Source organism: Cyprinus carpio, chromosome B1 (assembly GCF_018340385.1).
Source record: "Cyprinus carpio isolate SPL01 chromosome B1, ASM1834038v1, whole genome shotgun sequence".
NCBI lineage: Eukaryota > Metazoa > Chordata > Actinopteri > Cypriniformes > Cyprinidae > Cyprinus > Cyprinus carpio.
Window position 1 is genome coordinate 28,933,213 of NC_056597.1, and position 25,804 is coordinate 28,959,016.

Consider the following 25,804-nt stretch of genomic DNA (forward strand, 5'->3'; position numbering starts at 1 on the left):
TCCCAAAATCCAGAGGGGCTAAGACACATTGCAAAAATAATAAAAGATGACAAATTCTTTGCTACAGACACTGCATTTGTGTATGTGTGTGTGTGTGTGTGTGTGTGTGTGTGCGCGCGTGTGTAAGCCAGGGGGGGTCTTTTCCCAGAACACTTCCATCAGTAACCTGAAATGATTGTGGGCAGGTATGAGAGAGGAATTTTCAAAACAGCAAAAAATAAAAAAGTAAAAAAAAATAAAAAAACGGAGAGGAAGGAAGCAAAAGAAACACAAAGAGGGAGGGATGCAAAATGAATAAAAGAAAGAATATGGGAGGAAGAAAGAGGAACAAAAACAAGAACATAAATGGGGAGGGAAGGAACTCTAAAAAAAAAAAAAAATATATATAAAAAAAATAGCAGAATTGAAGTATATCAGTTTAGTATACTAAAATTACAGTTGCAGTCTATTTTATAAAGTACATAAATATGAAAATGTACTTGTAGTATACTTATTATTAAATAAACGTATTTCAAATACATTTAAATATATTTATTTTTCACTAGGGAGGGCAGAGATAAATGCAGAAAGTAAATAAAAGAATGAAATATTAAAAAAAAAAATGAAATGAGGGAAGGAAACAACAAAGTAAGGGTGAAGATAAGAAAAGAAACACAGAATAATAGGGGAAGAAAGAATATATTAAATATGTTAAAATTAAAATTATATATCATAAATTACAATTATTTTTATATAAATCGTTTTCTTAAAAATAAAATTAACACTAGCTTCTATATTATTTTTGTATTTTATCTATTTTATTTTTATTTTTTTATACAATTAACAAAAACAACAATCAATTCTATTATTTTTCTATTCTATCGGTTTTCTTTTTATTTATTATATAATTAAAAAACAACGTTGCTATGTGTACTGTGTTAGGCTAACTGAGACTTGTTATAGCACTTGCATATTGTTGCTGTTTTGTTAACTTTGATTGGTTCCATTGTTCTCATCTGTAAGTCTCATCTGCTAAATGACTAAATGTAAATGTAAAGAAAAATAAATAAAGCAAGCCAATGAGAAAGGAAGGAGGACAGAAAGAAAACAATGAAAAAATGGAGGACGGAAGGACAGACTGGGGAATACAAAAACAGAAATAAAGAAGTGAATAAAGAAGGTACAAAGAAAGGAAAGAAAAAACAATGAAGGAACAGAGGACTCGGGAAGATAGAAATAAGAAATAATGAAACAAATGAAGAAGGGAAGAAATGAAATGAAGAACTAAATAAAAGAGGGAATGAAATAGGAATGAAATGAGGAGGAAGGGAGGAAGGAATGACAGAATCAAAAGGGAGGGAGCAAGAAGAAAAGAAAGGAACAAAAGAAGGAAGAAAGGAAAAGAGGGAGGAAATGATGGTTAAGGGATACAATGTAACAAAGGAAGGGATGAAGAATATTAGACAATACTGCAGAACACAGGAGTGCTGATGATGGGTATTTTCACAGTGGGCTCCTCTGAGTAGATAAGATGGTCACTGAGAAGGTCACCACACACTCAACCAATACCAATCCTCACTGAGATACAATATCAATACAGAGCTTTGAGTGCAATGAAAGACTTGAGCAAATCCGGTCTGTGACTACCAAACCAAATACGACGTGAAAGAAGCAACATGAATCACACTTGTTCAGACCGAGAGGGATTTCTGGTGTGGTGCAACACTGCCCCCTACTGTTTACTGTGTGATCTGCACAGTCTGACCAAAGGTGAGTGGCCAGACACAACTCCGTCACTCCATAAAACCAGTGAATACTCTAATAAACACATTCTAATAACCCTCAGCATGACAACATGACATCATAGTAGGCTTTGAAGCGAAAATTACTGCATATGTGATCACTTTAAAAGCAAACAATAGCAGCAGCAGCAGCAGCAGCAGCAATTGCAATGGAAACTGCAGTCCATCTTCTCATAAAAAGGCTTTGAAGCAAAAATTACTGCATATGCAATCATTTTAAAAGCAAACAATAATAGCAGCAGCAGCAATTGCAATCGAAACTGCAGTCCATCTTCTCTCTTCTGCACTAATGAGAAAACAAAAAAGGCTCTTTAATGGAGAGAAACCTACATGCTCAAGACACTGATTTGTTTTTAAGACTGAAGCATGCTGGTAAACAAATGGCTGTATGGGGAATAGACAGTTTCTTTGATGCTCTGTTCAATTTGCTCAGAGACGACATCCTGCAGGTCAAAACTGAACAAGGAATACTCTGAGGAAAACAACAGGCACTAATGTATGCATGTGTGTGTGTGTGTGTGTGCGTGTGGATGCTACACTACAAAGGCTGTTGAGATAATGTAATGCTCAATGTTTGTCTATCATCAAAATGATGTAAAGCCCTATTATTCACTGAGCAGGCTGCTATGGGTTTGATTCTGTTTGTAAGAGAGTACATTTGAAGGGCTCACATTGAATAAATGCCTGATGTTATCATGTTGCAAAGCTATCTGCATGATGCTCAAATAAGAAGTATCTTTACTGACAGTTCTCAGTATTAATAATATAATATAATATAATATAATATAATATAATATAATATAATATAATATAATATAATATAATATAATATAATATAATATAATATAATATAATATAATTAGGGCTGTCAATGTTAACACATTAATGCATGCGATTAATTTTACAATCCTTAACGAGTTAAAATAATTTAATGCAAAATTACTGTTGCTTCTCTACTTGCGATCAGATCATTTAAAGCTGCTAAACTCCGGGAAAGTTGTCATTCCAATGATCCTGTAAGCGAATGCATTCAAACAATCCATCCAAAACAGCGCTAATATAAAGGAAATCAGGCTGATTGCATCAGAGATTGCAGAGAGAATAGATACTTGCATTTCATTTTCAGTGAATTATTCATTCCAGTGTGTTTCACTTTAAAACACAAGCTCTGTCAAATTTCTGTGATTGTATCTGAAGAGCGTGAGCCCTCACACGTCGCGCTGTGTGAAGTACAGACTGAACTGACTGTCTACATCCCACCACTGTATGGCCAGATAAGACGCAAACTACATTTCCAAAATTGCCAGCTTGCTCTCTGGTAAATTCCAAGTCAAATTTTGTAACACTCTGTTTAGAAACCCAATAAAATCAAAGTATTTTGATTTATCTTCAATTTACTCAGCCGTTTTGTCTTTCCTGTAAGATTTTAATGCAGTGTCCTGGGTTCAATACCAGTTAAGCTCTTTCGACAGCATCTGTGAGGTGCCGTCAATTACCACAGAAAGTAATTCATCCTCCAGTTTGTAAAAATAAATGAAAAGCATGTTAACAGGAAGATATTTACAATGGAAGACTATCGGACAAGGCATTGCAATGGGACAAATGGTATAAATTGTTTTGAAATTATAGCCACAAGACTTGAACTAAATTAAATTTACTAATTTACTAGTAATATATTTTAAATATGAACATATTTACTGACATAGACTATTGCTCGAGACTTACTGATATAAAAATTGTAATTGAACCTTACTTGGAGTATCACTTTTACCATAATACCAGCACCTTTCAGCCTGTCACCATTAAGCAAACATGAAATATCAAGTATACAGTAGTAGTTATTTAAAGTTTTTTTTGTATTCCAAAGCATGTCACAGATTTCAGTGCACCATACCATGGGCAAAACCTGACCTTTCACACAGACACACACACCTTACTTCAAAACAGTTTAGAATGAATATCAAAGCAGAACATTCCCCAGCAGATGACACAAATTTTCACACAGAATTTTCAAACAGATTTATCATTTCTGTCAGGATATGTCTATCCACATGCATATTCACTCTGATAAATAAGAGTGTGAATGTTCATTAGAAATGCAGGAGGTCTGGGAGACAGAGATTCATTAGCGGGACGTCTCCACACTTCACACCCGTCTCGCACCTCCAGCTGTGATTCCTCTTCCAGAAACCAAATGCATCACTCACAAACACAGTCTAATGCTGTCCAGCAGGAGTGAGAAAACCTCCATTTACACTGACTACTAATAAACAGATAAGTAAAGTACACTGAGTGAAGGGAAGAATTGGTGAGATGGAGAAAAAATTGTGAAAATGTACGAAAACATTTTTGTTGTTGTTGTTAAAAGTGTGCATTTTAGACATTGCGTGGCTATGTGCAAACAAAATCACACAAACAATGAAATAGGCTTCCACCATTTTCCATTGTCCCCTGTCTTCCTTTGTCAAACTGTCCGGCCCCAAATTCCACTGGATCAGCCAGAAAGCACATATTGCCAGCCATTTAGTTGTTTACTCATGGTAATACTGCATAGCTAACAGCGTGATACTCTAGAAAAATACACTGCATTCACAAACATGTGGTAAATAATCTACACTGTAATTTAGTTAAGCTCTGATACTTAAAAAATAATAATAATACATATATATATATGTATATATATATATATATATATACAATCAACATAAACAGAGCAGTGTTTAGACAGAGCCACAGTATAGCTGTATATACTATAAGCTACTACATCATAATGTAATAGAATAGGAGAAAATATTTAAGAACATTTGGTTAATACTTAAGTTATTTTAAGGTTATTCTTTAAGGTTTTTTTTGTATTCCAAAGCATGTCACATATTTCAGCGCGCCATAACACGGGCGAAACCTGACCCTTCACACAGACTTAAATAAATAAATCTGAAATATAATAAAATAAATTCTTAAGATTAGATGGAAACTTAAATAAAAATAAACTAAAAATAATAATAATAATTAGAAATGTTGCATTGGCAACTAAATAAAAGATGTTAAACTACTAAAATTACTACAACTTAAAAATAAATGATGATTACAAATATATATAAAAAATATAATAATAATAACATAAAACACATACAATTACTAAAACTTACACTAAAATTTTAACTGAAAAATATAAAAAAGCTAAATCAAAATAATAGTAAATGCTATAATAGTACATAAAATAATAATAAAACAAAAGTGACCCAAAAACAGCCACTGAGTGTCACTGCTGTACAGATAATGCAGACAATCCAGAGAAAAAAAAAAAAAAAAAAAAAAAAACTTTTTAGAATGAAAAAGCAACTATGTTCTCAAATACCTGTTCTAGTAATTCACATTAGTCCAAATAAGTGCAATGCTAATAATTTTGCAATAAACCCATTCTCTCAACTTTGTAAGCACAAAGTGCTTGTGGAAATAAAATTGTCAAAATGTTTAAGGTTTCTTGGTCACACTATGTCCGAGTGGTACACCAGGTGATGTGCACTCAGAAAAAATAATAAAATAAAAAAATCACATTCATGTTTTGTGTTGAATAAACGTCTTTAATATATATAACATGAGGACCTGCTTTAATTTGTGCTGTCTAGAAGCACCGTTGTGCTATAGCGAAATGGAACTTCCGTTGTTTATTAGTTATGTTTTTAATTACAGCCTCTCTTGATGAATGTCTTTCCATTGTGGCACAGCATTGCCTCGAGGCAACATAAACAGCAAAACAGCTTATTCTAAACTAATAACACTATGAGTCTTCATCTAATTTGAGTGCACAGATAGATTTGACACCGTTTACATACATACTTTTGACCATTTAGTGTGTCAAATATTCTCCTGAAATGTCCAGCACCTGTTGTCAATCACTATTTAAACATCATTTTCAAAAAAAAGTCTTGGTGAAGAGAAACAGAGGGCAAACAAACAGCCTTTTTTACTACTTTATTTTTTAAAATTTTTTTGTAATATGTGTAAAGTGTTGTTTTTGTTATTATTTTTATAAACTATATGTGGGAGTTTTATTTTAAATGTGTTGTCTGTGAGGAAGTTAATACTTCTGAGATGGTTTTCCATTAATGTTTTTGCTGGATTGCCTTTAGAAAGACTACTTGTTTTAAAGGGCAAACAAAATAGAGCATATAAAGAAAGTAGTGCATATAACAGACAAGGACAAGGATGTGAGGTGGAGTGAGGGACCTACTGATTCTGTTATATTACACAACAATTTTGGTACAGTATGGTTACTTTCCAAATGTTGCATTTACAGGTTATGGTGCTTGGAAGTATACATTTTAAATATGTGCTCTGCATCTACATTTGTTTAGTTTTGTTTAGTTGTGCTTTTTTGTTTGTTTGTTTTGTTTAGCCAGTGTTGTGAGTTTGGGGCAGGACTTGGTTCCACAGTGTCGACACGTTACAGGGACTACAATGATTTATAAACAGCTTACTTCAAAGTAGACACACTAAATTTCAAACGGAGAATGTCTGAAACATTGAAAAACATTGAAAACATTGCATCACTTTACAGATGATGTCACTGCATACCTAATATGCTCTAATAAACAATATTTGAACCGAGTGTACTCACATCAAACTCATTGAGAGCGGCAGCCAGCTCGCCGATGCCAGCGTGCCCGTGCTTCTCGTCGGTGGGTGAAGTGGCCTGAGCAGAGCTGGAGATGCCCCCAATGGCCTCTTGGACCTGTTTGAAGACATAGTCGCGGTTGGCACGTGTAGCAGCCACGTCGGGGTGGCGCAGGAAGGCCTGGGAGGCTGTATAGAGCATAGTGGCGTTCTTCTTAAGAGCCCCTCGAGCTGCCGCCATCTCGTCCCGGCATTGAGGGTCCTTCAGCTCCTGGCACACACACATACACAGATATCTGTTTCAGACCTGTCACTTTAAGACCTAATGCACAGATCTAATTTACTCATACACACCCCGATTTTCTTGCTAATGTTTATATTAATTTAAAACATAATCATCTGTGTTTTATGTGAACAGTCCACATGCAGGGCAATTTTAAAATATCTGTGTGTGCATTTGACCACTGACCATTTTATTGTTAGATAATAACTAGTTAAATGCTAATAGTAGTTAGATAACATAAGCAAAAAAAAAAACTAACTACTGTATCTACCTAGCCATATTCCAGATGGCTTACATTTACCTCAAATTAATTGTAGTCATCTGTGTACATAAAAATATAAAAAGGTAAACAAATTATTCAAACCTGAATGAGTTTCTATTAAGTCTGCTTATTCAATGAAAAATGTATCTACCCTTTCCCTGACATATAATAAAATGTTTTATTGAGTGCAATTGGTTGCATTGTATACAGTAGCATTTTTATGACTGACAAAACTTATATATATATATATATATATATATATATATATATATATATATATATATATATATATATATACGCGTTCATATTTACCAGAAATGTAGAGTTGATGCTATCTGTCCTGCTTTGACCCACTCAAACAGGTTGACAGCAATACTATTGAGCAATACATGAACCACGTGACTGACCACCACAAGGTGGCAAGATATATGTATATAGTCACACACACACACACACACACACACACACACACACACACACACACACACATGCTTGCATTTCTATAGGCGTAATGGTTTTTATACTGTACAAACTGTATTTTCTATCACCCTACACCTAAACTACCCCTTACAGAAACTACTGGCAATTTTGAATTTCATAAAACACCGTTTTGTTATTTAAGCCTTTTGTTTTATGGGGACACAGGAAGTGTCCTCATAAACCATGTTTACCTTGTAGTACGTTACCCATGTCATTATACACATTTGTGTCCTCATAAATCATATATACCAGTACACACACGTACACACACACACACACACACACACACACACACACACACACACACACACACACACACACACACACACACACCATCCCTGGATATCACTGTTGGTCGTTTAAAAATTCTATTGTGTAACAGCTGTCAATTGTTAAATGTATTACAACTAATTACTTACAGTACATCTTACCTCACGGCAACACTCTTTGACCGTTAATATTGCTTCTGTGAAGATCTTTTTTATTTGACTATCATGTTGACCTGACTAATGCTGTTAGACAGTCACAGACTGCCAGGGAAAGACTTTGGGGACGCTGAGGCAGCTCAGCCTACAAAGTTATTTTTGCATTGACAACGCATTGGAAAATATTTTTCTGCACCAAAACATATATTACTCGAACTCTTCTTCTTTTGCTTTTCAGTGGGCTGCTGCCGTCTCTTCCTGACTCGCATACTGTACCTCAAATTGAGCGCCACTGGCTTTTTGAGTAGTCGCAAATCATACCTGCATACTTTGAGGTCAAAATGCATTACTTGCTACACAAAATACATAAAGGTTGGCAGGTCTGTTGTATTTCAGTGAAATCCCAAATGACTTTACTGTACAGCAGAAGATTAAATGGACTTATAACCCTATGGGAACTTAAGGAAAATTTTCATTACATTAAATTAATTTTCAAATTTAACTGACAGTTGCCAAGCAACTATCCATCCCATAACTGCACAAAAACAATTAGTCAAAGACCCTTTCATGCATTCAAAGTTTTGTGATTTTCATCAAATGGATAAAATGCTGTAAAAGTTAATAAAGTCATAAACCTACCTACAATAAAAACCAAATCATTCTAATAATGTTTTATTTTATTTTATAGAATTATTTAATGAACATAAACATGCAAAAATACATACAGCAAACGTATATTTTCTTGGTTAGTTCCAGTCCTTGATTCTGATTGGTCAACAGCTGTGTTTTATTCATGTTATAAGCACAACTATTTCTGCTTTACCCAACAGTTCGTTGTATCACTGTACAACACCCTTAGCAACATATGCAATCTTCTATGTATTACGTATTACGTATTACGTATAGATAGATAGATAGATAGATAGATAGATAGATAGATAGATAGATAGATAGATAGATAGATAGATAGATAGATAGATAGATAGATAGATAGATAGATAGATAGATAGATAGATAGATAACAATTGTGATATTTAATAATACCTGCTGTCTGCGAGCAGCAACATAGTTGAGTTTGACCATCTCTTTCCCAAACTCCTTAAAGCGATTGGCCAAGTCCTGCTCATTGGTGGCGTTCTTGACAGCTTCTAGAGCTTCTTCCACCTGTAAATCAACAAACACACACATACAAACATCCAACTGTTTAAACATCATCCATAAAATGAAAGGTAGTACAAAAGTTCTATAAAGCACTTTAACTGATGTGGTTAAGTGACAGTTAACATTTGTAGTGCTTATTATTGGTTCTCCTGGGGGCACGTATAATTCTGACAGTTTTCACTCTCCATAATGAGACTAGCAGAAGAACAAGGAGGTGCTTTGTCCCTTGTGGGACATCTAAAAGTTTTTCAGCCTCATCCTACACTCTAAAAGCTCTCCTTTCACAACCACTAAGTTTCACAGATCTTAGTTCTCAAATCTGTTTAGTGATTATATAACAGAAAGGCCGCTGGTAAACAAAAAAGTGTTTAAAATCCCTAAACTAAAAAATAAACAAATAAATAAATAAAAAGAAGAAGAAGAATTGTTTTAATTGCTGGCGGGGAACAAAAATCGAAAGAAAACAGAATAGTGCAACTAGAAGCAAAGGATTATGGGTGTGAAAATTAAGGTACAAGAGCAAAAAGCCTAAATTATTCCACTCTGAAAATAGCCTTATCTACACCATAAATATAAATGCAAAATATGGATTCTAATTGATGACCAGAAGCAAGTGAATGAAGTGAATATCTGAGAATGTTATTTTTGCATTTTAATGGTCTGTTGCAAAGTTATGCCAGGAGGTTGTTGCTTCAGCAATATGCGTTATGCAAATAAACAGCAGGATTCGAGATAAAGACCATTTCTTTGTACTATAATAAATATAACTTCCTGTGCCCTTGAAATGGGTCTCCTTGGATATCAAAACAATTGAGAGACAGGTCTGGCTTGTTCTGACCCGGTGGACGTTGACCAGCTGTGAAGACCAGTTGATGAAGCTTTGAAGACTCAATCAAAAAACAAAAAAGGGGGAAAAAATATGATGATGAATTCACCATGAGAGAGCTTTCAATGGCACCAAAAATTTGGTCAATTAATGTATATAAAAGTGTGAATGTTAAGAAGTAAAAATGTTTGAAGTGGCTAGTTAAGAGTAGGGAGGTAAACATGGAAAATAAAATAAAATATTATTATTAAATGACAAATAAACTGTGGTGAATTTCACAAATGACCTGCAACTGTGGAAAAATGGCCAGTGAGAAATGAATAAGAAGCGAACATACGATCTTGAGGTGAGCCAGGAGCCTCATGACGTCAGCCATGTCAGCCAGGATGAGGAGGCGAGTGACAGCAGAAAGGAGGGCTCGGGCGGCACGGACCATGGTGCCACGTTTCACAGAGGAGCAGGGGTCATCCGCAAACTCTGAGGAGGCCACGCGCATCGTCTCACCTACACAGAGACACAAAACAACCAAGACAAAAGCAAACAACATATGTTTAGAGTTCCACCACACAGCAAATCCCTTGTGCATGTCTAGCATTTTTTTATTCGGAACTTACTAAAGCTGCATGGACATGTCAATAGTTTATTTATAGCTGTGCATCTGTTTACCAGTGAAATAAACTGTGAGTACAGGCAAGTTTGCCAAGAGTGTTCATTAGTGAAACAGCACACTTCAGAAACCAGTGTACAGGGGGTTGCTGGTGTCTGGAAAACAATGTGCCAGTTTTATGTCACACACTCACTGAAATACAGTCAGGGTTGGGAAGGTCACTTTGGAAATGTAATAGGTTACAGATTACAAGTTACCCTATTTAAAATGTAATAGTAGTGCAACTTTTTCAATTACTGTATTAAAGTAATGTAACTGATTACTTTTGATTACTTTTTGACTACTTTTCTAAATTTCGAATGAATATTTATTTGCAACTGTTAATCATTTTCAAACATTTACACCATGCAGGGTTAACCTTACAGTAGTGCTCAACACTGTCAGACTTTCAAAACCCTTCCTGACTTGAATTAAGATGATCAAATTTGAACACATCCACCACAAAAACAAGACTTCAGTTCTGCCTTTTACTTTGAGATTGATCTGAAATTCAATGCAGATTTAAAATCATAAGAAATAGTTTACTGATACTGTTTTTGAAACCAAATATTTGCATAACTACAGGAAACACTGCATCTAACAATGGTTTGGTGAAAAGTTAATAAAAAAAGAATAATTAATAAAAGCATATATATCAGCTCAAATACGGTTATCTAATAAGCATGTGTCCTATTCTTTGTACTAGAAACATTGGTGACTCTGTATATGATATGATGATAGATTTCTCAAAAACAGTAAAATGCTCATGAAGTGACAGAGCAGTTCTAGAGATTATGTGTTCATGTACTCATATATTGAGGTGGCAGAGGCTGAAAACACCACAAGCTTCAGTAGGCCTATGTGTAGGAAATGAAACCACATGCCTGCGCCATTAATTTCCATGAGGGGCAGACTGGGAAAAAAAATATCAAGGTGGGAAATCTCACACTCTTAAGGCCCGTTCACACCAAGAACGATAACTATAAAGATAACTATAAAGATAACGATATTAGCGTCTACACCAGTGAACGATATCTTCTGTTTATTCTGAGCGTACGTTCGTCTGCCATTTTAAATTCTCGAGCTCGTTACAGGAGGATGGATTCTGATTGGCTGTCAATTTTTTATCGTTCATCAGCTGGAAAAAAATCGTTTTGAAAGTGATTGCAATGATATCGTTTTTCTTTGTCTTTATCGTTATAGTTGTGGTGTGGACGCTGCTGTTCTTTAATACTGAAAACGATTTTTAGAACTTTATCTTTATCGTTATCTTTATAGTTATCATCCTTGGTGTGAATGGGCCTTTACACCCACAACACATTCTGAAACATGGACAACCCTATTTTTTTTGTATGGACCTCACATAAAAAAAAAGTTACAATCTTTAGGTTGAGGACATGCAAAATAATTAAAAGTTCTCTCCTGAACTGCACCTTCACTTCCATTTTTTTTTTTTTTTTTTTTAGTTTATTTTGTCCTGATATCTATCTCTCTCATGACTTTAATACTCAAGATTTAACAAAACTATACTTTCTAAATCGCCTACACGTCAAAATTATTAGTACATTGCCAGTCACTAAGTAAACAAATACAGTCCGAGCGAATAATTGCCAGTCACGATTACCGATTCATGATTTATTAGAGATTTAATTATCGAATGGTGAATTCGGAAATAATCACTTTAGTACATTTGGCAGGCAATTATACAATAACAATATTAAAATAGCGGGCAAAATCGGGCAAAAAAAAATTATTTCCTGTAACTGATTACAGTTACATTTATTTTATATGTAACTAGTTACTCCCCAACACTGAATACAGTTAAGTCCATTTTCCAATTCTAACTTTTTTAGAACTTTAACAACAAAAGTAGAAATCAGTATGCAGAAAATAAAGTCTAGAATAAAAAAGCCATTTGTAGACTGGCACAAGAGTGATGTAAGCAGCTTTTTAATACCCTTTCATTTTGATCGACAGTATTAGATGATCATGCACCTCCTGAACTTTTATGTATTCAAAAGTAGCACTTTCTATGTATTTATGTGTTAAACTTATGAGAAAAAAAGCCTGATTCAGACTGTCAGAATGTTACTGTGGTGTGCTTGCTGAAGTAAAAATTAGCAATTTGTCTCAAGTTTCATTGACAGAATCTATTAATGACCCTAAAGTAAGCAGACTCCCACCTTCCATCTGAACAGGAGCCGCAGGCGGGACAGAGTTGATTAATGAAAGCTTACAAAAAGCCCGACTGAGACATTAGCAAATGTCATTGAATCTGAGAATGATATACAGAGAAGAAAGATTGTGGCAAACTGACTTCTCAGAGTCTAGGGAAAGAGAGAATATTTGTTTTTAAGCCTGTGCCGGCTCTGTGTGGGTGAACACTTGTGTGCACATAATAAATATGGCTGTACTTTAGTGTATGTGCGTGTTCTGCTGTTTCTCTCACGGTGAACTGAAACGACAGAGCATCGCTGCTGCCCCTCCACTTCCAGGGGAAATGTCAGCACTGTCCTCTGGCTTTGTGCATTGTTGTGGCAGCTCTACCTTCACGGATTACCACAGAAGGTTATAATCTTATTTCCATCCTTTTTTTTTTTTCACCCCAGTATAATTTGATCAAGTCAAAAGAACAGACACATTCAGGCAAATTCTCATCCAAGCTATGTGAAGCAATCCTTATTTTTGCTATGATGTTTGGTCATGCTAATGGCATAGAAATCAAAAGCTAAAAACTGTTTTAAACCTGCTTTCAAAGTTCCAGACTGTAATATCATATCCGATGACCTAGAATAAATGAAAGTGAGTGTTAGAGATAACCAATTCAATATTTAATTAGTGCAATGCTTATTTCTCCAGAGAAACTAAATCATAAGTAAAAAAAAAAAAATGTATACATTGAACTAAATTCCTTCACCTCACTCTGTCAAAAATAATTTCTACCAACTACTGAACAGAGGACTGTGTGGTATCAAGGGCAGTGAATTCATCTATGCTGACTTAAATAAACCAGATGGAGTAGACATCATCTTTGTAGACACAATGTTGACAGCCAGCCTACTTCCAGATGCTGCCTAGTAAGAGAGAATTGGAAGGTTTTAGACACACACACACACACACACACACACACACACACACACACACACACACACACATACTTGCACTCTGTAAAGCGAGGTACTGTAGGTAACTAGAGTCAGAGATATTTATGCTAATTATTTTTGACCAGAGAGAGAACGTGAAAGAGGTCAATGTTTTCTTATTATTTAATTAGATTTGTTAAATAAAGAGAAACTGAATCCAACTACATCCATTGGGACTGCCACTACTTCAGCTTCATCTTGGTAGCAAATTAACACTATAAAAATGATCATGAGCCCACCAGTATTCAATGAGTTTGTGCCAAAACAAAACAAAACAAAACAAAACAAAACAAAACAAAACAAAACAAAACAAAACAAAACACAGTGACTGATAAAATGTTGAGATGAATGGCTCATCACTTTCTCATCATTAAAAACAAAAACACACACACAAAAAAAACTGACTGATAAAATGATGAGATGAATAGGTCATCAGTTTTTCATCATTTAAAACAAAAACAAAAAAGTGACTGATAAAATGTTGAGATGAATGGGTCATAACTTTTTCATCATTTAAAACAAAAACAAAAAAAACTAAACTAAACAAAACTAAAGAAAAACACAGTGACTGATAAAATGTTGAGATAAATGGGAAATTAACAGATTTCTCCAGGTTTTATGGACCTTGAAAGAGCAAACTTAAAAAGGATAGCATTAGCTGAAAAGCCTATTGATCACTGAGATGACCCCTTTAGCTCTCATTACTGCAACCTTGTTGGAAAACCTCTACAGTCTTGTTTCCATTCTGCGGTGTATCTTCTGCATTGCCTTTTGATTCCATACTTGACCTTCTGAAACACTAAGATAAATATAGTAAAGTATATTATTAAATCATGTGAACAAACCCCCAGCTGGACAGGACAAAAATGCACTTACATTTCTCTGAAATGTCTTAATATGCAATTTTGCTTTGAAGAGCTCATGTGGGAGGGTGATGAACAGCTAGAAACACTGAAAAATGACTGTTTCATAGACTGTCAGCTTGTTTGGTCTTATAAATAACTACTAGTAGCTTAAAGGATTAATTCACTTCCAGAATAAAAAAAAAATCTTGACAATGCATTCACCCCCATGTTTTCCAAGATGTTCATGTGTTTCTTTCTTCAGTGAAGAAGAAATTAAGGTTTTTGAGGAAAACATTCCAGGATTTTTCTCCATATAGTGGACTTTAACAGGGACCAATGAGTTAAAGGTCCAAATTGCAGGTTCAATGCAGCTTCAAAGGGCTCTACACGATCCCAGCTGAGGAATAAGGTTCTTATCAAGCAAAACGATCTGCCATTTTCTAATAATAATAATAATAATAATAATAATAATAATAATAATAATAATAATAATAATAATAATAATAATAGTAAATTTATATACTTTTTAACCACAAACGCTCATTGCATAATCATGTTGTAAAAGTCAAGCGCAGTTAGTTCTTTGTCTGTGTGCTTCGGTTCAAACAGGTGGGGGGCGGGGGGGCGAAAAACTTATTTATAAATTTATAAATATTATAAATTTATCTGACTTCCCCCAACTTAAAAATTATATGACATTGGTTTTATTTTTTTCACCTATGTCACAGGTACATGATTCGTGAGGTCAAGCTAGCACAAGACAAGCATTTGTGCATTTTGTTAAAAAGGTCTTTGAATCTATATTGAAACTGCAATTTGGACCTTCAACCCACTGACCACCATTGAAGTCCGCTATATGGAAAAAAATCCTGAAATGTTTTCCTCAAATTTTTTTATTCCTTTTCGACTAAAGAAAGAAAAACATGAACATATTGGATGACATAGGGGTGACTAAATTATCAGGAAATTAATGTTTATTCTGTAAGTGAAATAATCCTTTAATCGTCTTTTGTTCAAAAGTTTCACTAAGTCATTTTTCATTGTCATTAAATGAATAAATCAATAACTGTGGGGCACAAGTGACAATTAGATTAAAACGACTGACTTCTACTTTCTATTTTAGCCTTGGGAGTGGTAAACCACTCGGACCATTATGTCCAACCTGTGTTCATTAACCTCATCCCAGTTAAAGGTCAGCTTGCTAATGGCCCACGCAGATTATTTTAACACACTTCATTCTGCCCCTGCAGCCGGGGCTTGGCTCAGTCTCCATCTGTCAGTGCTGCAGTCCCTTCCCTGCAGTACCTGAGAAAGCTTGTGTATTTTCACCAAAAAATTCTCACTGGGGGCCTGTGGAAAAAATTATACTGCCTTGCGTTAGATTTTTAAAATGTGCTCTTACCAAAAACAGTAGTATAATATTATAATTATAATATATTTACATGACTTTTACAGCCCTGGAAATCCTTATTTAAAAATTTCCCAATATTTCCAGGTTTTCCATGACTGTGAACTGTAAAAAAAAAAAAAAAAAAAAAAAAATATGGTCCTCATACACTGATTTGCTTCTTTGTTTTCCTCTGAATTAGTTCATATTTAAATTCCCAGAAAGAGACAGAGAATCATCCCAGAATCCCATTAATATTATATTAGCAAGTAATTTAATCCACCACTAAACTAAACAAATTAAATAAAGATTTCACATTCATTACCTCATCAAAGAGTCTTCATAACAAACCACAAAAAGAGAAAACAGTTTATTATTAATATGGTACAATGACAGCTAATACATTTTAGCTTTTGGGTAAAAGTGTCTTTTTTCTCTTCTCCGCAACCTCATAATTGCTCTTCGGCTGTGTTTATGGGATGATGAATGCTCTGTGAAACACCATCAATAACTGTTTGCCATTTTCATAGAGGTAATTTGGCTGAGTAAACATAAAATTCAGTCCAAACCAATGAGTATAAAAGTGCTGGAAAGGGACACAGTGTGTATGCTAAGAGAAAACTTGGTAAGAGAGAGAGTGTGTAATGCGCTGCCAGATAAGGGCTGTACATAATAGGCAAGACTTATAGGTAAAAAAGGAAAAGAAAACTTTAGCTTAGCTGTCTGCAAACTGCAGCACACAGGCTAAAAGCCGACAGCCCTCAGCACATTGGCACATTAATGTCTTTTAGGGTCAGGTAATGTGACAGATAATGTGTCTCATTGGTTCCCACATGACCCTGAAAGTTTTCTCTACTCTCTCAAGAAGCCAAACATGACTAATAGAGAGAGCATTGGCCACTATGCCACACATTGGAGTTAAAAAAAAAAAAAAAAAAAAACACCTTATATGTATGGTTGCTTAATGGGACGCCTGAAAAAAATAAGCAGCAGATTTTGTTTGGGAGAGTACCTCAGGGTGATAACAAGCTGCTCACCTTGCTTGCGAACGTCCTCTACAGCTGCGATAAGCTCCTCCTTCAGGTCCTGGCTATCCTTAGCAATCTGCTCGCCTTTTTCTAGAAAGTTCTGTGTAGCCTGCTCCACGGACACAGCCAGCACGTGAGCTTTCTTGGAGCGTCCCTTTTTCTTACTGGATGGACCTTTGTTACTGGTGTTGACAAGGGTGGTCACCTGTGTATGAGAAGAGTCATAGATGAAGATAGATTGTACTCAAGACTTGTTTTTTATCACATTTTCACTGAGCAGAATATATAAAGCAAATCTGGCAATGTAGGTCATTTGGGACATTTAATGAAAATGCGTGATGAAGACAAGCATGATCGAGCCGAAGTTTGTTTATTTCTAAACCAATGGGTCAGAAAAACTGATGGGTTTGTTTGTTGCTTTCAGAATTATGAACAGGTAAGGGGCCACTCACAACAATCAAAGACATCCATCTACAGTATACGCACATAGCCCAATAATTAAAAAAAAATGCAGTCAATCGCAAGGACGTGTCTATATGAACAAACCCCAACCTCCTTCAACAGGAGTTCTCATCAACTCAAGACATTTATTTATTTATTTGTTTGTTTGTTTGTTTAATTAAATAAATAAATATAATAATTGTTTTAAAACATGTTCAAAAGAAACACTTTTTTGTTGTCAATGTTGAAAGCACTGAAAAAAAAAAATAGAAAAATACACAAAGATAATGCAAGTAAATAAAAAATGCAGTTTTTAAATGATAATTTAATTTATTAAGGGAAAAAAGCTGTCCAAACCTACCTGGCCCTACATGAAAAAATAATTGCCCCCTCCTGTTAAATGTTGAAAGAACTGTGATTAAACACATGCTTTTAGAAAGCTAAGTTAAATTTCAGTATATATTAGGGATGCACCGAAAATGAAAATTCGTGGCCGAAGCCGAAACCAAACAAAATGAAACACTGGACCAATAGCCGAATACGTTTTTTCAAGGTTTTTTTTCCCCCATGTGTTTACTAAACAGTCTCTCGCTGTCTGTGCTTGTAATGATTTTTGCATCTTTCTCGGACAGTTTTAAACGCTTCCACATTGTTGACATGCTTGCTGCATTGCACTTTTCACTCTACGCTGGTTGCTATTTGATAGCGTCACGTCATTGTTCGGTACAGTTTATTCGGTTTATATGTTTGCTTGTTTGTTTTTATGTACCATGTGCATGAATACTATAGTGAGTAACAGTGAATTTATATAAAATCAGAAAGGTATTACCATCAGATGCCATTACTGTTCCATGGTATTGCCACATTTCTGTATGGATACAATGTCTGATGTCTTGTCTGACTTGTCTTGAATGTCAAGTGCACATCTTAGTTTAACACTGCACCACGCAATCAAATTTCCTCAAATTTCCCCTTATTAAACACAAGCATGCATTTGGACAGGTTAAAAATAACATTGCCTATCTTCGTTGATAGAAGAGATTATTTGCATTGCAGACATTTCTAGCAATTTACCACATTTGTCTACACGATTACATCTACACATTCCTAATAAAGCCTGCACTGTTAAGAAACATTTTATGTGATGTATAGTGACTCATTCAACAGTTAAGCTTTAAGCTCTCAAAGGCCCTATAAAACAGTGCTGGTTTTCACTTTCTGCTTCAAGGCTCTGCTGGTACCCACATTACCCAGGGTAATGTATTTTCAAGGACATCCATGCTAAGTAATTACCATAGTACAACAAAAGACTAACTCGAGTTTCTTGTCCAAACTCAGCCTATTCAGCTGATAAAGCTTAAGACCCCATTTGCCTGAACATTTATCACATATTATTCCCAAAGCTGATGCACAGAATAACACTGGATTACATTAAGATAGGTTTCATCAAAACAATGCATAGTTGACTTTTAAAGGAGAACAGTGATCTTAAGTGAATTCAGCTTAGACTGGGTTAATGATAATGAAAAACATGACATTGGGACAAAAGTTTGAAATGATTTTGCAAGGAAAAGCTAATGCTGGGCATAACAGTTAATATTGCCAGCAAATGTTGCATTATGTTTCATTATAGAAATAAGAGAATTGACATTCAATCTAACACTCTCCACTAAACAGAGTTCAGAAAGTTCAGATGATACATTAGGGATAAATGTACAGTCAAGACTATCATTATCAGAAAGCAAACTCCAGCAAGGCCTTGGAATGAAGAAAAGATTAAAAGGTTCTGGTAAGAAACTATGACAGCTATGTTGGGAATCAGTTGCCTTAGACTATAAAATTATATGACTGCAGAAAGCTGCTATTGACCAATCAAAATCAAGTATTTCAGAAGGTTGCTCATGCACATAATGTGGTACATTAACACTATAATCATTATCATGGTATTTATTAGGGCTGTCACATAGCAGCGTTTCATTACTGAATGAAGTGCGGTTTTGAATGAATCAAGTAAGCCAATGATTTAGAGACCAATTCATAAAGACTTGCATCATTTATGAACGAATCAGCTGTTTAGATGAATGAGCTGAATTATTATTTATTAATTTATGAATGAATGAATGAATGAATGAATGAATGAATGAATGAATGAGAGTGATGCTCAAACTGACAACAAATAGTTATTTGAAGCAATTTAACTTCAGTGTAGAAAAATCAGAAAGATTTGTTCTTTAATCAAATTATTTGAGTAGTCAGCTCAGAAAATCTGAAAAATTCAGTAAAACTCTCTCAAAACAAAAACCAAAGTAGATTTGTAAAAAGAAATAATAATAATAAGAAAGAAAGAAAGAAATAATGTTATGATGCTATTATGGTCTAGACTGCCCCATATAATGTCAAAATATTCTTCAAAAATGCATTTTTTTTGTGCTACACAGGAAAAAAAAATAAACAAAAGTACATACAGATTTGGAACAACTAATAAATAATGAATAATGACAGAATAGTAAATAACATTATTATTACTAAGTAAATCCTTTAATCCTGCTGCATCAGATTCAAAATTTACTGAACAATCCTCTTTTACTGTAAAGAAGTTCAGTGCTCCAGTGAGGGAATTCCCTGACACTAGTATCACTCATAACCACACAATCAATCCCCAACGAGACTTACCTTCTCTTGAATAACACTGTCAGTGTCAATAACAGTGTCAGCAAGACAAATGGAGCACTAACATTTATAAATGAACCCCAGATCTGGTATTCTCTGTTCTATAATAATGTGAGAACAATAAAACACCACAATACTCCCACTACAGTCATTTCATAAGGACAGTGGGGAAGTTTTCAATAATATTATGACAACAAAAGTGTAAAAAATGGAAGCAATAGTAGACAGGCAAGACTGGATTTCTGTGTGAACACCACCTCCTTCATTATTATATGTAACATACGGAGATGAAGTCTATCTTTCTGAGCCCATGCAGGGCATTGATTTGGCTGGCTTTTTGATCATTATCATGATCTGGTCAATACTGACCATGAAAGCTGATCACTTCTATTTAGCATATACATAACATTCTACAATGGGGAAGTCATGGCCTAATGGTTAGAGAGTTTGACTCCTAACCCTAAAATTGTGAGTTCAAGTCTTGGTATACATAACATTCTACAATGGCCCTTGAGCAAGGCACCGAACCCCCAACTGCTCCCCGGGCGCCGCAGGCATAAATGGCTGCCCTTCTGCTACTTTCACGGGTGTGTGTTCACGGTGTGTGTGTGTCACTGCTGTGTGTGTGCACTTTGGATGGGTTAAATGCAGAGCACGAATTCTGAGTATGGGTCACCAACTGGTGTAGTCACGTCACTTCACATTTTTTTTCTATGTAGTGCTTTAACTGTCCCAAGGCTGTTGTTAGCATGAGCTGGGTCCATATCAAAGCACATAGAGTTTAATGTAAAACAGCTTGTCCTTAAAATCAGGGTTATCTTGTCATGGACCATTTGAGGAATTACTATACCTCAATGTGTTGACCTGATCATGTGTTTAAAACACAATGACCACATATAGACAACTTCATTGTAAAGAAAAACAACAAATTTATAAATGTATAATCAGAATCTATGATAAAGTTAAAAAAAAAAAAAATGATGAACTACTATAAACTAGGTTAGTGGATAATTCAGTAGCAAAATTTACTCTAGAAAAATAATGAGTGCACTATAATTTTATAAAATCTAAATATTTAGTGAAAAAAAAAAAAGGAAAAAAAAACTTAGTGAATAAGTGTATGGCTAAATCTGGTAAATGTTAAAACACTGCTAGACACCGCTAAACAATCTTTCATTGAGCAAAAGTATTATAACATGATGAAAGGTCCTATACGGAGCGGCACAAAGTGCAGAATGATGCGCTTGAAGAAAACAGAGAGTCACAGCGTGCAGCACTCCGCAGAGAAAACAAATAACAAAGGGAAGAGGATTTTGATGCGTAGTTTAATAATCTGTGGCGATAGTTTATTGAAACTTTTCTTTTTACAGTTTTTAAAGAGTTAGCAAGTGATCTGACATCCGGTAGAAAGTAACGTTAACATGCTTTAGAAACAGCAAGAACTCCAGCAAGATAAAGTCCTTTTATGCAAAACCACAAATCTTTATTACAGAACCAAGTATAATAATAGGAACAGTGAATCACTTGGATGGATTTTCATCGCCTTGACTGTCGTTCAAGTCTTGGAACCGAACGCAACGCACAGTTTGAATGCTGGATGGAGGATGACTGACAGCCGCAGTAAATTTTTCATTTGTACCTATGGAACACTTGAAATATAGTGCAAGGAAACTTTATGGTGTTTTATAATGATTTTGTGCCTTTCGTGGGCCTTTTCAATAATACAGAATGGTATACACAAAATATCGGATTTGGATCGGTCTCGTCTGACCGATACACCGATCCAGCAGAAAATGCCAGTACTGGAGCAATACCGGTACTGAATATCCGATCAGTGCACCCCTAGTAAAACTTGGCCAAGTTTTAAGATATAATATTTAAGAGTCAGACAGACAGATTCACATATTGGTTCAAATGTTACCACAACTACAACTCATGCAAAGTCCTCCAAGTCCATCTGACAACTCTGGTCTAATTGGAGACACACTCCTCTCCTGGAGTTTTATCAGCAGACGGAGACTGGGTTTCCATGGAGACGCCCACAGTCCTGTCAAAGCCATCAACAAAAGGTCCAGGTGCCACATGATATTTCACAGCTGATGTGGCAAATGTGAAAAAAAAAATAATAATAAAAAAATAAATCATAAAGTGACCAAAAATTGCTAAACAAATCAAAACTACTTGATTTTAAACCTAAAAAACTTGTTAACTTTTTTTTATTTTTTTTTTATTTTTTTTGTTTTGTCCATATATATACAAAAATATTTTTTTATTGTCATAAATAAAAATACTATGAGAAGAAGAAGAAGAAGCTTTGTTTCTCAGGAATAAATAAATGCATATTAAATCATACTCAAATAAGAAAATATTATAATGGTTAAAATAATTAAAATGTAACAGTTTTTTTGTAATAATATTTTATAGATTTTTATATTCTCTACAATCATAAGATAACTCACATAGGTGCTCTCTACAACTTCGCAATGCCTACAAATGATGGACGATTTGGATGGAAGTGCCGTGGGAAAGCTCATTATTTTCCCATGAAGATTCCTAAGACTGTGTTTCAGGTGTCCATGCCAAAATAATCATGGTTACTAACAGCAAAGGATGTCAAGTTGAAGAAAAGATGCCATCTAACAGACAAAAGTGTGAGTTCCCCCTGTGCTGCACTAAAAAAGAAAGCTCTGTTTCTACCAGCCAAGCCACAATCCTTTCATGGTGTCAGAAAACACGGAGGGTGGCAGTAATCCTGCATGGGAGGCCTAAAAGAAGGGGAGTCTGAGAAACCTAATTGAAACCCTCAACCTAAAATGATAAATGAAGCAGCACAGCCATTCTACCTACTTATGACTTCAAGGAAGTGCTCGTGGCAATAAGGTACGCTTAATAGTGATGCATGAGAAATACAAAAGAATATAATATTTTCAGTGCCATTTAATTTTCTTGAAAAAGACAAAAAAAAAAAAAAAAAAAAAAAAAATCAATAAATAAATAAATAAATAAATAACAGGGTAGGAAACAAATGAAATGATAATGGAGAGTGTCCACACATTTATTTTATTTTATTTTTTATTTATATTTTTGTCTACAATCAAAGTAAAACGCTGGGCCAAATAACAAAATGAACAAAAAGTAACACAAAGCCAACCAGCCTCTTTGAATACCATATGAACTGTGTTAATAAAAAAAGTTTTAGCCTTTTCTGTTGCACTATTAATCCACACAGAATATCATATGATCATTAATATCTGAATGTCACAATAGGCCTCATAAGGGAAAATCATGTAGATTGTTTGATAATTATTGGCTGCAGTTTAAAAGCTCAATAGTGAACAAGGTCAAAGTTGAAACGTTTGAATGACTGTCACATTACAATGCTTGACCTGCAACAAGTACATTGGAAAAAACTGAAGCAAGTAATTTAAAATGGTCTTTTTGAAAGTGGCATTAACCTTTTAACAAGTATAATCAATCAACTACAACATTTCGGATTTACTAAGAGCCTGTGCCAGTGCAAACCCTCTTTTGGACTTGATCAAAAAGTGGGACATGTTTTTTTTATTTATTTTTTATTTTATTTTATTTTTTGTGACAAAAAAATAAAAAAATACTAAATAAATACTAAATTTGCATTTGTGCAATTGCATGCTTTGCACCACTGCAGACAGAAAATGTGTAAACAAGAGATTAAAAGCAAGAAAACAACTAACCATGCAAAGTTTCTTTGTCCTGTGCACCAGACTAACTTGAATGTTTTTTGCATCTTCTTTAGCCATTGTCTTGAGATGTGACTGTTCCACCTAATTTACTAGATTTAAACTTGTATTTAGCACTTTTGAATTGTTCTTTGACAGCTCAGTTAGACAACTGACCACAGGGTGATTCAGCGCTGTGACAATTCAGTCACTAATTATAGATCTCAATAGATGTCAGACTTTGTGTCACACATGGCAGGGACTTTCTTCTACAGCGAAAACAAGAAAAAGGAAAAAAATGCTGACAGAAGAAAGGGAGGGAAGCCCTATGGGATGAGAAGTCAGAAGGAAATAATGGGGACACATGTGCTTGAGCTGTCCCGAGGTCCAATTTGAGAGAAATATCATGCTGAGCTGAAGCAGGTGGCCTGGAGAAAAGACTGACAGCTCAGTGTAAAAGCACCTGCCTAACCATGTAGTGAGATCTAACACTTAGTCAGACTCACTTTAACCTGCAAACCATGCTCACGGCCAGCCTGGAGACACGATGAGTTATTTCACTTCAGTAAACCACAGAAATAAACATTCCTTTATTTAAAACAACTGCTTAGTGTAGCGGAAAGGGGAACCGCTGAGGGTCTGGGCGTGATAAAACTGTCAATGGCATAATAAAGGCCCCAAGCGTGGTAAGTGACCTGAAAACTTTAAATGAGGTCCAATAAAAGCCACAGTCCATCTCAAATACATCACTAGCTACCGCTGCCGACCTTTCCCCACGGTCCATAGCCCTCTACGGTTGTGTTTTATCAGTAATCAGTAATACTAAATGTTCCACAAGTGATCTCCTTGGCTCAGAGGGCCCACCAGTGAATCCAGCCACGTATAATTAAAAGGACACCACAATACTGCTCGGATTTCTGCTGGCTGTTCTCTAAGCCTACTGCTCAGGTCTAGGGACAATCTAATGCTCTGGTATTAACTGAAGCTTTGACCAAAATATGTTTTGTTTAACTGCAGAAGGGTAGGAGGTAGTTCTTATGATTTGGTCAAAAACATGCTATTATTTTCAACTGCAATATGACAAACATCTAAAAGTCATAATGCTGCTGCCTAGACATCAATTCTATAAATCCATATTGTCCTTGCATTTGCATTATATTGCCAGATTTACTGCAAAGGTTACACAGAAGCATTTCTGAAGTGGCATTTAGGTGTCTTTACTTTTACTTGACTGTTTAATGCTGCCTTTCAAGTGGCTTAAATGTATTTGCATTGCAATTACAGTACAATTGAATATTTTGATACTGAGGTGGGTTGGACAGGCATAATTTAGCATGGTTTTAATGCACCATTTTATCTTTATACTGAATTTTGAACTGGCACAGTGCAGGCACAGAGCAGCCTTAACTTGGCTGTGTAAAGATGCTTTATGTGGACATAAAATAGGGTTAAATTCATTTTGGTGTAGTTAGAAACAGGAGCTCTGTTAAAGTTAATTCTTATTCTTATTCTTATTCTTATTCTTATCCTTATTATTATTATTGTTATTTTTGTTGTTTATTTATAGATTTATTTATTTATATTTTTGGAACTGTGTCAACCTAAATACATTACAGCAAAATGCAATGTATGCAATGTATAAAAACAAATACTAATACTACTAGTATAATTTCTTAATATTTTTTTTTTTTATTTGATTAATTGATAAATTAATTATTTATAAGATACGAAATATAACTGTGCACCAAACTACTGATAGAAAATGAATCATACTCAAACCACCTCCAGAAACGGAATGAGTGGTTATATACAGCAAACTGCTCTGCGGTGAAGATACCGTACATCAAGACACCAAGCTCGATGCATGCTTTGAATGTTAACCCTTTCACTTTAAAGCATGCAGTGCATGCTTACTCTATATTCAATAAAACAGACTGTCATTTAACAATTTAAACTATAATGCAATTAATTGCGCTTCTTTAGAAGTAGGAACATCAGAGGAGTTTCTCAAAAGAGAGTAAACCATCTTCCAAAACAGTACTGGCTTCTGGGTTACCTACAGTGAGAATGTATTTAAATCAACAACTTATGCATTGTGCATGGAAAAGCCG

At 34.9% G+C, this 25,804-nt stretch overlaps 1 protein-coding gene across 2 annotated transcripts in view; it reads right to left on the minus strand.

The window, feature by feature from the left end:
* The window catches only part of LOC109048794 (catenin alpha-2), a 458,387-nt gene that overhangs the window by 357,130 nt on the left and 75,453 nt on the right, over positions 1 to 25,804 (minus strand). For both annotated transcript variants that reach the window (XM_042717148.1, XM_042717150.1), the window contains exons 3-6: positions 16,894 to 17,089; positions 10,173 to 10,339; positions 8,893 to 9,012; positions 6,403 to 6,669 (exon numbers count right to left, since the gene is read on the minus strand). In XM_042717148.1, the coding sequence (XP_042573082.1) occupies positions 6,403 to 6,669; positions 8,893 to 9,012; positions 10,173 to 10,339; positions 16,894 to 17,089 (750 nt within the window). The remainder of the gene's footprint in view (positions 1 to 6,402; positions 6,670 to 8,892; positions 9,013 to 10,172; positions 10,340 to 16,893; positions 17,090 to 25,804) is intronic.